Consider the following 16,573-nt stretch of genomic DNA (forward strand, 5'->3'; position numbering starts at 1 on the left):
TACAAACATCCAACATTGATGAGATATTATCAAAACTCTAAAAGAGTGTTTTTGGAATGTCGTCTCAACCAGTAGTTTGAGTACTTGAGAGTTTTAAAATATACATATTAATTTATTCATGAAATAATTCTTGTACAAATATGAATCATCTTAAAATATAAGATAAAGGTATGTAATGTCCTTCCAATGGATATTATGTCATGGTCCAGAAGAACCATAAATAACATTATTAGCTATATTTATACCTCCAAGTTGGACGATGATATTATTATTTATCATGTATTTTCATGACCAAAGAAATTTTGATCATTATTGATTGAAAACTACCATTTATGACCTCCAGAAGAAGGTATATATGTCCAATATGTATGAATAAGTTTTGTATAAGAAAATGTATCTATCTAAGGTGAAGCTAAAATATTATGTTATCGAGAAACTCGAAAACAAACGTATCGAATGAGAAAGAGAAAAACAAATGATCTTACAGGTATTATTTTCAAAGCATTGGTGATAAAGATATTCACTTCATTTGTTCAAGTGGAGAATTGAAGATTCAAGTTAAACTTTGGAGAATCAATTTTCAAGGAACTTCATGCTGCAACATTTGAGAAGCTACTCAACAATATTGGATGGATTGCACAAAAGATCTCAATTGATGTATTCACCAGGGGGAGAAATACGCGTTGCACTCTTTTTCCCTTAACCAAGGTTTTGTCCCACTGGGTTTTCCTGGTAAGGTTTTTAATGAGGCAACATCTCAAGCGTATTATGAAGAATGATGTACTCTTTTTCCTTCACTAGGTTTTTATCCCACGGGGTTTTCCTAGTAAGGTTTTAACGAGGCATAATCTTCAATAATGGACATCCAAGGGGGAGTGTTATGAAATATTATGTGGATGCCCATTATACCCCTAGTATATTTCTGGAATATTCTAGATCTAGGGTTTATTATTCTCCAAACAAACCCTATTATATTGTATGTATATATACCCTATTATTCATGTAATAAAACAGATCATTGTTCTCTCCCAATTTCTCTATCTCTTTCTCTCTATTTCACAACATAATAATAATAATAATAATAATAATAATAATAATAATAATAATAATAATAATAATAATAATAATATCTGGGGAGTGATGCCCTAGAGTTCATGTCTAGGGTCTCACGGGTTGCTCAGAGTAACACGGCTGCTGCTAACATTCGTTCTTTTCTTTTTAATCGTTCGTGTTTTGCTTTGAATAAGGGTGTCCGAGCCCAATTAGTGGCTAGACTCCCATCCAACTTTGTGTAATCGCTTCTTTATAATAATAATAATAATAATAATAATAATAATAATAATAATAATAATAATAATAATAATAATAATAATAATAATAATAATAATAATAATAATAATAGTAATAGTAATAATAATAATAATAATAATAATAATAATAATAATAATAATAATAATAATAATAATAATAACAATAATAATAAAAAATTGAAATTGAAATTGAAAATGAAAAGGAAATAAAAAATTAATAACGAAAACTAAAATAATTAAAATATAGAATTATAAAAACAAGAAAAACAAACAAATTACGAAATTAAGGCCTAAAAACAAAGAAAAATCACTAATTACGCTAATTAAGCTACAAAATATAAAATAAAATAAATAAAGGCTAAAAATGATAAAATTAGATAAATATATACTAAAATAAGCTAGAAAAATACCTAAAAACTACCCCTAGGGGTGACATTGATGTCACTCATCAGCGCTTGCTACGTGCCGTGTTGTGTGACCGACGAAGCCTAGCGTCCAGCGCCCTCACTCCTCGCCGGTTTCGTGCGCGCTGCCTTGCCCGCATCTCCCGCGCGCGTTGCTGCTGCGTGGTCGCTGCTCCTCGCGAGCCTTGCCCGTGTCCCGCTTTCGGCTGCTGCTCGTGCTCGCTGCCCGCACGCAACACACAAGGGTGTGTGTTGTGTGTTTTTGTTGTTGTTTTTCCGAATACTTCGTATACTTTTTGGCCTTATTTTAATTCCGTTTTAAATTATTAAATTATTATTATTTTTTTGGATTATTTAAACCGCTGGGAACGGTTATGAACACCGTATTATAATGTTTTCGTAGAATTTATGAGGATGATTTTAATTATACGAATATATTATTTTCAGATTTAGTAAACTATTAAAGCGTTAAATTTTCATATCAAAACATGGTTTTTATGATGGTTTATTGCTAGGGTTTTAATCCCAAATGTTTAGGCAATTGATTGAAATAATTTAAAGATGATTTAAATTATGGGAATCAAACTTAATTTTCAGATTTAATATAAGGTTGTAAAGTTTTGATTTTTAATGTTTTAAAGGCCAAAAGTCAATGTTTTTGTACTAGGACTTTAATTGACCAATTGAGACTATTAAATTGTTAAAGAACGATTAATTTCTAATCAAAACAAAGGTTTTAGAATCTAAAATAGTTGCTGGAAATTTAGTGAACATAGATAATAATTTAGGTTCTTTATTTTATTTACAGGAGGTGATTTCTAGCTTTGAGTCGTGATTCGCACAGTGCCCCTCGTACTTAGGTATTCTAGGTACGTACATGATTAGGGTGACCAAATGCATAGAATTATATATATATATATATATATATATATATATAATGTAATGCAGGTACTCCAAGTGACTAGTATGGCCATTCTAGGATAGTTAAATACGGTCTGCGAACCGTTTTATCTTTGAATGTAAAGTTTTAAATATGGTTTGCGTACCATTGAAATTTTGATGTAATTTTATTATTACAAGTATTTCTAGTTTAGAACTTTAAGTTAGCGTTGAATGAAGATTCAAGACGATGCCAAGCTAACAAGATGGTGAAGAAGATTGGATTTTGGGCCATACTAGTTCACCAATTTTATTTATGCTTTTATATATTGAATGAATGTATATTATGCATGAATGTGTTGTTTGTATGCTCGATTAGATTTAGTTCGCTAAATAATCGAACCAACATAGAAACAACTAGGTCCAAAGTAATATTGAGTTCAAAAGTTGCCTTCCAAATAAAGCACTTACAAAAATCTAAGGATCTAACGTAGTAGGTTTACGCCAAAGCGAGGTGCTATATTAGTTGACTTAGATGGTAAGGCGTCCCAAAGGAGCACGTTGATTGTGGTTTCAACTCAAACAACAATGGCATTATGTTGTGGCAATGGGATAAATTATGGCATTAATTTATTAACCAAGAGTAATTTGGAGATTACTAGAAATAGGTTTTGCTTACCTAGAATCTTAAAATACTTAAGACATGCCAAAGCTGCTTAAGGATTTAGGACTTTTAGGGTCTTGGAATCGTTTCATTCATTTTGGACCATGTTTTATTTTTGCATGAATGAAATGTTTAATAGCTTTGATGATTGCATTAATGCTTTTATTTCAAGTTATTAAAGTATGATAAATGTTTTCTTTGCTAGTTCATTTTGTAGAATCATAGATCTTCAACTTTATTGCATGCGTTCGGACAATAGAACTGCGATATTTCCTCGATCGATTGGTAACTAATTTTGAGAGAGATTCTCAAATAAAAGGAGAGTGAGAGTGTATCTTGAATGCTATTTTCTTATAGTGATCTTCGTGGTTGTTTTCAAACTAAAATTTGAATGGTAGACCAATTGGACCTCATATATTCTAAATACTTGGTAGTTTTGGAATAATGAAGTATTAAGTTAAAGACTCATGTATAACCAATGGTTTACAACCAATTTTCTTTTGATTCGATAATGAATTATACTCATTGGATTTTGTCATTCAAAGTGAATAAAAGAAAGGGACTTTATAAGCATAACAAAGTAAGAAGATCAAGCAAAGAGTAAAATCTTTTGGACTATAAGAAAACGTGCTAGAAAGGATAGGAAAGGGGAACAAAAGAAATTAATTTAGATATTCTATTTCTTCCTTGAGGTTTATGTTAAAGATAAACGACTTAGCAAATAAAACCCCATGGTATTAGATTGCCGCTTGAGGTTCTAACTCTTGTTAAGAACTCAAATTCCGGGAGCTAAGTCTGGTTATTGACCTACAAGTGGGAAATGAAGCAAAGTCGTGCTACATTAATTATAGGGTCATCATGTTTGTTTTGAAGTCCTTCTAAAGGCTGGAACTTAATGGTATTATGTTCCATTAATCATCATAATCAATTTCTGTTTGGACAACGGAAAGACTCACATTCAAAGTAAAAAAAAAACATTCGTTGAGTGTTTATTTGAATGAAATGGTCATTTACGGGTTGAGTCATATGATTGATTAATAAACAAACAAATCTCTTTACACTCAAACTTCAGAAGGTTCAAATCAAACATTTTGATTTGTGTTCCACATATCTTTGGCAATGTCATACGGCCATATCAACAAGACAACATTCTAAGATTCCATGGCATGGATTTCTGAAAGTTGGTTAAATTAAGACACGTGGGTCTTGCTTGTTGAACATGACATCGAAATGGACTATTGTTAGAAAAGTCTAGACAATTATGTTCATGGGCCAAAGATGGATTTTATGACTTACCTATTTCACAAGAATTTGAGAAAATATGGCTATATTTACTCAACGTGAAATATGTGAAATGCTTCAATGCAATTCACAAAAGGGTATAAAATCAACTTGGCAAGAATTTTGGAACATCTAGGCTGGGTCAAGGTGATGTTTGCATGAGCCACGAAAGATAAACTAGATTGTTTATATGGCAATATGACAATCGAAGCTCCATAAGAATGTGGTATGTCCAAATGGAGAAATCGAAATCTATTCGATTAACGATAATCACGACTATTTTCCTATATAGTTTCTAAATGATACTCTCAAGTGACTATCACACTAAACAAAGTTGTCAAAGCTAAAATAAGATGTCATAAGGATTGAACTTCGGTTCGTACATCTTGTCAAACCTAGTGGGAGTTAGTGTTTACATCAAACAAACTCAAAAATAGATATATGTTTCTTTATGAGAGACTCATAGAAACAAAAGGTATTGATTCTACCACAAATCTGAGAACATATGGTTATTGCTTAAGATAATGTCTTTTAGGAAACCATCATATTTCCAAAAAGGCAAGTGGGAGAAAAATGACCTCGAATGAACTTCGAGTCAAGCAACAAACAAAGTAGGATACTTAGGAGTCTTTGGAAAAGCTCTGTACTTAGAAGCCTTTGGAAGAGCTCCATGAAGACTTTAGAAGTGCTTCAAGAGAATCCTAATACTCAAAGGACTTGAGTAATGTCTATATAGACACTAGTGTTTGATTTTCAATACCTAGGTAAATCGTATAAGGAATAGAATTCAACCAAGATAGATACATAGATATCTTGAGGAATGAAAACTATGAAGACTTCTGAAAGTGCTTCAAGAACATACGACTTACAGGATAGCTACGACGAATTAAAATTCTCAAGTATGGTTTGAGGCCATCAAAAACATAAGTATGGTTTGAGGCCATACAAAATGGTTTGAGGCCATTTCATCAAAAGTATCTTCATCTTAAAGAATCAAATCTATGATTTGATTGATTTGCATAAAGGGTTCACTCCCATTAGTTGCAAACATGTTTTCTAAACATACAAGGTTGATTTGCATAAAGGGTTCACTCCCATTGGTTGCAAACATGTTTTCAAAACATACAAAGATGATATTGTATACACATACAAAAGAAAAGCTAGATTGGTGGTTAAAGATTATAAACAACTTCACGGCGTTGATAATGTTGAAATCTTTTTCATCAAGTCGGAATGCTTGAACTATTTGGGATAAATCTAGCAATCATTGCATATGGAAATATGGCAATTGGAAAACGAAACACCTTCCTCAATTGGGCTTGTAGAAAGGAATTGTGTACATCACACAATGTAAAAGTTTTGGATGCTAGATAAAAGAGCAAGCTTAAGAAGTCTATTCGTAGATTAAAGCATGCATGTGGGAATTGGAACATATTTTTCAAAAGCTATTGAGAAATAATGGCTTTATAAAAATATGGATCATCTTGTAGATGAGGAGTTTAGTGGGAGCTAAGTCAAGTTTATTGGTACTATATATGAGATACATATCTCTCTATTGAAAATAACATTCAAACTCTAAATGGTTAGATTAAAGTATTTGTCAATATTAGAACCATGGCGAAACTTAGAACATACTGGGTTAAAGATCTATTGGATAGGATCTAAAGCGTTGTAAAAGTAATTACTAAATCAAACACAATTGAGAGACTCAAAAGAGACTCTCAACCCATATGAGTAAATCTAAGTAATGAATGCTTTAACTAAGTATAAAGTTAGGCTGTTATCACTAAATTTAAACATGAAGGACCTTGAAGTGGTGCCTTCACCTTATATCACATGGCAATGCCAAGATTTTAGCAAGATTCAGTATCTCTTGAAACAGAATAAAGATAAAAGTTACATGGATAGATTTTAAAATGCGAATGGTTTTTGCATTACAATCAATCATGTATGATGTGATATATAGATCGCCAAGATAACTCGTGAGCATTAGATCGTGACGAGTTTATACCAATCTCTATTGATCTAGATCAAAGATCATTAGAACAATATCAAGAACATCCAACACATTTGGATATGTAGGATGAGCACTTGATAAGAGGAAGTGAAGATGAACTAAAGTTTTGATGCTACATGTATTTGCCTAAGCAAAAGTTGAATCTTGTTGTTAGGCAAACCACAAACATACACGGGCAATTAGGCGTCGTGATTAAAAGGTGGTAACATAGGTTCTAAACCATATGTGATGCATAGGAAACTGAATTAATGATTAGTTTCCAAGTTCTCAGTTGAAAGATGTATCTCCCACATCTCTGTGAACTGGTTGGAGTATTCCAAAGGATGGCATCATTTGCAAATCTACATAATTGAAATGAATTCATTATTGCCTAAGAAGCAATGAAAGGGAATTTTTTCTAGTGGGAGTTCTTCAATGAACTCAGGTTGATCACAAGTCTGCTATCTGGATAATTTTCTATTTTGAATATGAGAATCATTCTAACAGCAACGAAAGACTAGATCATTCGATAAACATATTCAAATATCTTTTCATCTTACATCGAAAGGCTTTCGATAGAAAGGATGCTAAGAATAGCAAAGTATGATAAACTAAACCTCTGCATTAAATGAGAGACAACATTCATATGCGGAAACGGAATCAAGTTTGAGTTCCATGAATGTTTTAAGTATTGGGTGAAAGGCCTATATCTGTAAAACATTAAATGCTTGATTTTGGGTTAGAGGCCCACAAATTGGTAAGCATTTGGTTTGAACATTTATCATTTATGAAACTACATTTCAAGATCATTTAATCTTGGTTTAGTATTAAATGATAAGTCCATGTGATTCAAAACATTCAAATGGGATGTCAAGATGGATTCTTCGACAAAGAAACACCCATAAGTGAACTTGAATATTGAACTCACAAAGGATCCCTAATCCAAGTCATTGAAAGGTGGACGACCAATGACTAATGAAGATTAGATTGCAAGTAGATTTGTAGTTCGGTTTCTTGAACTAGATTGACTGGATGTCAGAATCTTTTGCATAGATACTTATTGGATCTTGTATCGGATTGGCCATGAGAACACTTTAAGAGATTAAAGTCATATAATAAGTAGTTCTCATTAATGGTGATTAGAACCATTCCTCAGAACATAAGTAATTATGCCGTTTGAGAATTAGTTCGCTCTAATGCTAGCTAAAGTCGCACCGTAAAAGGAGGCTAAAAAAGCAGTTATTGGGCGTACTATGAATCAAAGTGAGTGTTCATAGATTGCAAGAATGGATTTTCCTCCTATCTTTGATAGGATATGGTATTGTTTTGTAACAAGGCCTCTCAGAGAGTTAGATTGTAACACCCCGACTTCTAAACACCATTAATTAGGTTAATTATCTTTAATTAGCAGCGGAAACCCTAATTTAGTCGGAGCGTCACATGCCGTATTTCCCTCGTGGGAAATACAAGGCGACATAACCTTTTTACATTTACTGACTACTGATGAGTAACAGTAATTATACTTCACTTCGATTAATTCTTTAATATTTACATCGAAATCTAAATGAAATCTAATAAATATTCCTAACATTGATTAAACATAAATATTAAAATCCAACTCAATAATTGAAATTTGACTTAGAGTTTAATTTGTTCATCCATTATTACTAGTGATACATGATTATCTTTATTAAGCATTGATCGTGAATTTGATGGTTGCATCCTCACTCTAAGGCATCCCCTGATCTTCTTCGTACCTAAAACAAAAGCAACATCGTGAGCCGAGGCCCAGTAATATACTACCCTAACAGCGTAAACTCATTTCAATTCATTTTACTTACTTTGCAATCAGGGAGAATAGAACATAGTAAAACACTTTCATAAATGCATTATAATAAAACATCATTTATAACTTGAAACTTTAATAGTTCCCATTATCTTTCATAAAACCTTCATTTTACTTGGTAACTGACAAGTTAGCCTTGCGGGACGTCTCCCACCTTGCGATAGTCCTCAAGGAGCACTCTCCCTTGTTGGACATACGCCCGTACCTAATTAGTTTCTTTTTTTAGCTTGCGGTAACCCTCAAGGAGCACTCTCCCTTGTTGGGTGTCCCGCGATACGGCGGTACGTGCACGACCTAGAAATAGTAACCCCACTAACTGCCAGAACCTGTTACACTTTAATTTATCATGTTTCGTATCTTATTCGTAACTCATAACATCATTCTTATAAAATCATTAATAAACACATTTGAATATCATCATGCATAAAACACACTTTATAAATACATTTCATATCCCACAATCCAATAAAAACATATCATTATAAACACATTTCATAATTTCATAAAACACATTTCATAAAGGGCTTGTGTGTGTTAGCAATAGATGTTACCTCAACAGTAGTTTATACTTCCTGTTCGATGGATCGTTCGTCCTGAGCTTCAAGTCCGATTCTTTCAGAATATTAAATCAATGAATTAGTTATTGAAACGATAAATAATCTCAAATCGATATTTTATAAATCATAATGAATTTATAATGAATTTTAATAAAAAAATATAATTTTATAATTTAACGAAGATATTATTAAACGAAATTTAAATCGAAATATATATATATATATATATATATATATATATATATATATATATATATATATATATATATATATATATATATATATATATATTTCATAAATCGATTTACATAAAATAAAAAAAAATTAAATTCCATTTTTGATTTATAAAGCTAGTAATTTTTTTTTTTTTTTTTGTAATCAATAATTAAACCTGAAAAACAATAAGTAATTTTATTAGTAAATAATTATATAGTAAAAATTAATTATAATATAAATATTGATTAATTGAAATCTGAAAATTTATAATTGTCTTACCAAAAGCCCAAGAGTTTAGAATTGGGCCAGCTTTGTTTTGGGTTTATTAAAGCAAGCAAACAAGATCAGGCATTTTAGTTTTTGGTTTTTCTGAAAGTCGACCAAAGAGGGAAGGGGGTGCGAAACAGGGCACGAACAGGGGAGGAAAGAGGGGAGGCTAGGCGGCGGCCTGGGTGGCTCGGTTCGGTGTTCCGGCGTCGCAAGTCTGCGCTGGTGACGACGAAGGTGGTGGGGTTGGTTTCGCGGCGGCGAAACAGCTAAGAAGGGGGAAAATGGTTGAGCGAACAGAGGAAGCAGGGGAAGGGGTGTTTCCGGTCAGCAGTCGTTCGCCGGGGTATTTTGGGGGCGGAGAATATCTGCGGTGGTTCTGGGTGGTTGGTCAGCGGTGAGACAAACGGAAGGGGACAGAAAGGGGGGTGAATCTGACGGTGGTGGGCGTGGTGCTGCAGCGAAAAGAGAGGCAGGGAGGGGGAAAGGCAGGGGAGAGAGGAAGCCGAGAAGGGGAAAGGCAGGGGAGGTGGTGTGGGGGTGGCGAAGGGAGTGCGTGGTGGTGCTGGGAGGTTGTGGTGGGGTCTATGGCAGTCACGGTGGTGATGGTGGAAACGGCATTCGGTGGTGGTTGATTGCTTGAATCAGAGAAGAGGGAAAAAGGAAGTGAAATTGGTCTCTTGTGTTGAAATTGAATTCTGAAATTGTTGAATTTGTAAAGGATGAAGTGGAAGAAGCAAACTTGGTTTTTGCTTTGAATGGAGACTGAAATGAGGGAAGAAGGAAGGAAGGAAATTTCCTCCTTACTTTGTACGTGGAGAGCAAGGAAGAGAAGAAAATTGGATATTTGCTCTTTAGGGGTATTTTAGTAATTTCACTTAGTTAGGAAAATTTCTGAAAATTCTTTGCTACATTTAGGAATTGATATAAATAGGAATGTTTAATTAAAATCAGATTTTCAAATAACTTTTGTAAAATATCGATAACATAAAATAAATTAAATTTTCGAATAAAATAAGAACGTTCCGAAATTATTAAAAATTCGAAATAAACAGGATTTAAAAATGTAGTTTATGCTCGAATAAAAACTAAATTATAAAATCTGAAAAATAAATCGTGTAACGATATTAATACTTAATCGCAATAAAACTTCGTTAATTAAAATAAAGTTTGAAATTAGGATTTAAAACGATTTTAGCTAAATAAAAATAATTTAGCATAATTAATCAAGTTTTAAAAATTCGGGGTATTACATAGATACTGTGAAAATGCATGGCCGTGCTCAGAATGGTTAAGGCTTAACCTTCTGTAAAAAAGTTTAATAGTTGAGCTCTGTAATCCGAGAAACACTTCTGGACCTAATAAGGATGGCTTGGATCTTACCTTATGTTCAACAAGTAACACTAAGCGACAAAGGAATGTGAATGAACACTTGTCTGAATGACAAGTGGGAGACTGAAGGAAATATGTCCTTCACCCAAGGTGCATTAAGTCTAATACCAAGGTTCAGATTAATTGCGAACAATTAATTTAGTAAGATCAAGTGATCGGAACAGCTAGCTGGAGCAATGCTTCTGATCAGTGAGTTCTAATCTATATTAGGCTCATAACTTACTCTTGACTGAACCTATAAGGTCACACCAATTACATGTAACAGATCACCGGATTAAATGAATCGGAAATTCATTTAATAGCTTTTCGGGAATTAGTTTGGAAAAACGTATTATACGATACGACCTTGTAAGGCAAACTATCTTGAAAGGCAAACTATCTTGTGCGTTGTCTAAGCTACAATAATCAAGACAGATCTGAACGTGTCGGTGAATCAAATAGAGGAACGACAAGTGGAGTTCTTTGTTCGTGTTCGTTGATACTATACTCGGGAAAACACGTTTCAAATGTAAGTATGCTTAAACTGTGCTTTATACATGTTTCTTGGCTTTGGGGATGTTCCGCACATATTATGTATGTTTAACTGTATTCCCCTACATGATGAGAATATAATTATAAGTTTTCTTTAATGTATCTCACCTATAAGGATCGTTCCCATCAATTACTAAAATTCAACCCAACACAGATGACAAATTGTCAGCCATCCATTATTCAAATTTTGAGGAAAATTTTATTATATGGTTGATATTTTATTGCCCTCACAAGTTATTGAAAAAGAGAAGAAATTATAAAAACTCAAATTTAGTAAGCAATTGCTACCTTAGGTAAAAAAAGAATAATGCCATAAATCCCCTAATTTAAATCCTTATTGAAATTTTATTGTGCATGTAAATCAATTTCAAATTTATTTATTTTCTTAATATAGGTATATTAGTCTAAATTTATTCCTTTAACATAACCATTTTTTGTATGGAGGGGAGTTATTTTCCTCAATATTTTCTACTTTTCACCTTATATAAAACATATATTCTTTAATATGAAACTAACGAATAAAATTCAAGGTAAATAAAGATAGAGATTTATTTATAAAATAAAGAAATGGTGAGACAACTTAGAAATATTTTGGCAGGTTTTCTTCTTGTCAATGTAATTTTTACTACAACCGCACAAACTGAAATTCCAGCCAAAAAAGCGGATATTAATACTTGGTTCAAAAATGTAGTCAAGCCAGTAAGGTATAATATTTTTATATTACGATAAATAAATTTGTTCCTTATTTCTTTTATTCCAAAAGATATTAGAGGAAAAAATGATGTGTTTGAAAACTTAAATGATTCTCGGAAAGAATATTAGTTTCTTAATGCATTATTTAAACATGTGATACTATTACGTAGTGTTACTCCGTTTCTTTGTTTTCGTTACGATTTATAATTTTTATCCAAAGTTTTAAATCTATTACCTTAAATTCTCAGTCTTAGCTATATTAAAAATTATATGTATGATATGTTAAATTCGACTTTATTGTTACCTTGAGAATATAACTTTTTAGTTAAAAAATAATATAAAATTCACGTGTAAATATGGGTAAATTAATATTAAAAATGGTATTGGAGTCTGTATAAATAGTAATCACAAAGAATATTAAAGGATGGATTTAGTATGTGGTAATGTAGTGTTCTTTTTAAAAATCTAGTGTTACGTTCTTAAGTACCATTTAAATTTCAACTCAAAGTTCATCATACTCATAAAATTATTGAATTTTTTTTAGCCTAAGAATTTAATTTATTTACTACTCCTCCCGTTCTTAAATGTTGGTCTTCTTTCCTTATTGAGTTATTTCTTTTATTAGTTTTTTCGTTTCAATATAGTCTTTTTGTTATCTCTTTGATAACATTTAATTTTAATTTTTTTGATTTTATTTTCACTACATTTTAATATGTTTTTCTATTAACCAACCATGTAAAAGTGATTCATTTCCCATATAATCGCATTAATTTCATTTTTCTGCATTTTTACAGCCTACAAAAAGGAAAATTAGATCAGAATTTAGTGGAAGCAGAGAGCGATGGAGTAGAAATTATTGAAGTTAGACAAGATGGAACGGGAAAATTTAAGACAATATCTGATGCTGTAAAGCATGTTAAGATAGGAAACACTAAACGTGTAATTATAAAAATTGGACCAGGTGAATATAGGGAAAAAGTGAAAGTCGATAGATTTAAGGCATATGTGACGTTTTATGGAACAGATCCTAAGAACATGCCAACTATAACATTTTCTGGTACAGCTAGTGAATATGGGACAGTAGACAGTGCAACCTTGATTGTAATGTCCGATTACTTTGTTGCTACAAATATAATTGTTTCGGTATGCAACCCTTCTTTTACTTTGCTCACATCTTTTATATTTTAAAGTATGTTTTAAAAGGTATGAAATTCATGTTTTTTGGAGTAATATTTTATTTGACTTTTTATAAATGATATTTTAGACGACTCTTTCAAATTTATATATTTCCATCGTTAATGAATATACAAATTTAAGTTACTTAAGATTAATTACCTTTAGACATAAATATATAATCTTGTTCAACTAGTGAGACAAATTTGGTCTCATGCGAACCTCAGACAAGCTTTCCCTCGTCATAACAAGAAAAATCCTTTGTCTACAAGCAATCAAAAGTGAGTTTCTTTTAAAAAAAATAATTTAAGTATAAGTCAATATTTATAAATGGTGTATAGTTTGACTTAATTAATGAGGATTAAAATGCCAGGGATTTTTTTGAATTTTTTTTACTACAGCACAATAATTATTTGAATATTAGATATGAATAAAGTTTTTATTACAAGTTTAAAATTAGTTTTAATAACTAATAGATTAAGATTTGTTTGGATTATAATAAACAATTTTGAATTTAAATAAAAGAATATAATGTCAGAAACATATCAAAAAATAAAATAAAAAACTCCATGTGTTGTAAATGAGGATTTAAGTTTTTATAAGAACCTAACTAACTGTTTTTACATATATTATTTGGAAATAATGTAGAACTCTGCTCCAAGGCCATCTGGCAAGAAGAAGGGACAACAAGCTGTTGCATTGAGAATAACTGGTGATAAAGCATCATTTTATAACTGTAAATTTATAGGATTTCAAGACACTGTTTGTGATGACAAAGGAAAACATTTCTTCAAGGATTGCTATATTGAAGGAACTGTTGATTTTATATTTGGGGAAGCCAAAACTCTATATTTGGTAAAAATATTCACACGCCTTATTAATAATATTAAAAAAGAGTTAATTGTAAATTCCAATGTTGTGCTTACTAAAAACGTTATATAATATATTAACAGAATACTGAGCTTCATGTTCTTTCGGGAGATCTTGAAGCGTTTATTGTTGCTCACGCAAGGAAAAATCCAAGTGTAGATGCTGGATACTCATTTGTCCATTGTCCGGTGACTGGAACAGGTGGTCATGGATACTTAGGCAGGCCATGGTATGGAGAATCAATTACTGTATTCTCGTATTGTGACATAAGTAATGTCATCAAACCCGCGGGTTGGGATGACCACTACAATCCAGCATCAAGAAAGTAAATATCCTTTCACGTTTTACTTTTTCTATAAAAAATCTCTAATCCCATACTTGTTGTTTGGTAATATTTTTAAAAATATATTTTTTATATTTAAAACAAGTTTGGTACAAACTTTTAGTTAAATACATAAATATGATCGATATTGTTAAAGATAAATTATCCTTGGTTCTAAGAATTAGCTTTTTTCAATTCAATACTTATCAATGGAAAAGAGTTTTGAATACGATAACTGTGAATAATTTATAAGTTTTAATTATTTATTAGTATGATACTTTAATTTTATATTCATTTCTTCTAATATTATATATTATAGAGAAAGTTATACAAAAAAAAAGAAAAAATAATTACCTATATCTTTCCATAGAACTTAAAAATAAAATATTTCCTTAATAATCATTTTGTTTATAGGTAGTATATACTATTATTTGTATCAAGTTAAACATTTAAATCTCAATCACGAAAAAATTGTTTTTACCAAACTGTACTACGATACTAAAAAGTATAATACACAATACATATTTTATTTGATAATGTTGGTGCCTTTAAATACTATTTTTTTTCGTTATGCATATTTTTAAGTAATTCTTATTTACATTTCCATAACTCTACACATAATCATTTTTCCTTCATGAAGTGTTTAGATATTGGTGGTTGCATTTATTTCTCCTAAAATACATTTCATTATTAAAGAATTGATATCCTTTAATTTTATGTGCTTAGGGTTATATACTTTGGAGAGTACAAGAACACAGGTCCTGGTGCAATACTTACTAAAAGGGTTCCATACACCAAAAAATTGACAGAAGTAGAGGCTAAACCATTCATCAATTTAAAATATATTGATGCGGAAAAATGGTTACTTCCACCTCCAAAGTTGTGAAGTCTATTAAGCTAGTAGTGAAAGTTAGGGACAAATTGTCTTGTAGTAAGGATACTTGATAAATCCATATACCCATTTTAATAATGGTGCCATGTGTTCTACACAAATATAATTATGTTATACTAAAATGAGTTGGTACGATATAGAGTACTTAATAATTTGGTATAGATTTTCCCTTTAGAAATAAAATTTGGTGAAGATTTATATATATGTTGTTTAAGTATACTATTTATATATAAAAAAAAACTGTGTAACAAGGAGAGCTTAAGAACCCAAAAAATATGCTCTCATTTTTTACTTTTGATTAAAGCTATTTCAAATTATTTTACGTGAATTATTATTTTAACTATTTCACATTATTTAGTTCTTATCTAATTTGTTGTTTATTTTATAGAAATTTTTGTCAGAAATGACCTTTTATAATAAAAAAAATTGTGAAAAATGACCTTTTAAAAAAAAGTTGTGAGATAACACCCAAATAAGATTTTTTTTTTTTGTTGTGAATAAGGACCAATGCCCATTTTCCGGCGGTCAAACTCAATTCTCCGGCGTTGACCAGCACGTGCACTACACGTGACATGTAAATACGAATATATATTATTTTTAATTTTTTTTCCCTCAAAAATTCCCCCCTTAACTAACTTCATAAAACATATAAAAAAAAACTCATATTTTCTCTCCTTGTTGCTTCTCCTTCCTCGACATTTGGATGATGGCAGGGAAAAGGGGAGTTTTTTTTTTTTTTTTTTAATGTTTTCAGAACTTAGCTATAGGGGAATATTGGAGGAAAAATGTACTTTTTTAAAAAATATTCGTTTTTACGGGTCATGTGCAGTGCACGTGTTGGTCAACATTGAAGAATTGGGTTTGATTGCCGGAAAATGGGTCTTAGTCCCTATTCACAACAAAATATCTGATTTGGGTCTATCTTAAAACTTTAAAAGGTCCTTTGTCACATATTTTTTTACTATAAAATGTCATTTCTGACAAAAATTCGATTTTATTATAAAGCACGTGCACTTTCTATTCTTACTTTCAATTATATTTTTCAAAAATATTGATAAAATAAAATAAAATAAAATAAAAGAATACCAATTCTTTTAGCTTAAAACACACTTTATATTTCTATTATTTTATTTAGTGAGGCCACTTTTTTAACTAGTACTAGGTTAATAGGTCTCGTGCAACGCAAATGTTACTAACTATATACTCACTTAATTCTCTTTTTTTAATCATATTTGAAATCGACAATATTTACAATTGAGCATAAACTCCTAAATTCTTTT

At 31.1% G+C, this 16,573-nt stretch overlaps 1 protein-coding gene across 1 annotated transcript; it reads left to right on the forward strand.

Annotated features, from left to right (window-relative positions):
• The first annotated feature begins 11,811 nt into the window (after positions 1–11,811).
• On the forward strand, positions 11,812–15,622 carry LOC110796694 (pectinesterase 1-like). The gene is made up of 5 exons (XM_022001771.2): positions 11,812–12,047; positions 12,831–13,179; positions 13,858–14,064; positions 14,163–14,404; positions 15,128–15,622. The coding sequence occupies exons 1-5, from the start codon at positions 11,911–11,913 to the stop codon at positions 15,285–15,287; spliced, it is 1,095 nt and encodes a 364-aa protein (XP_021857463.1). The 5' UTR covers positions 11,812–11,910; the 3' UTR covers positions 15,288–15,622.
• The last annotated feature ends 951 nt before the right edge of the window (positions 15,623–16,573 follow it).

The sequence above is a fragment of the Spinacia oleracea genome, chromosome 1 (assembly GCF_020520425.1).
Source record: "Spinacia oleracea cultivar Varoflay chromosome 1, BTI_SOV_V1, whole genome shotgun sequence".
Classification (NCBI taxonomy): Eukaryota; Viridiplantae; Streptophyta; class Magnoliopsida; order Caryophyllales; family Amaranthaceae; genus Spinacia; species Spinacia oleracea.

Excerpts from the sequence above, each read along its gene's own strand:
- LOC110796694 (XM_022001771.2), top strand. The coding sequence starts at position 11,911 with ATGGTGAGACAACTTAGAAATATTTTGGCAGGTTTTCTTCTTGTCAAT. Across the intron at positions 12,048-12,830 it reads AATGTAGTCAAGCCAGTAAG|CCTACAAAAAGGAAAATTAG; the intron begins GTATAATATTTT and ends GCATTTTTACAG. Across the intron at positions 13,180-13,857 it reads CTACAAATATAATTGTTTCG|AACTCTGCTCCAAGGCCATC; the intron begins GTATGCAACCCT and ends GAAATAATGTAG.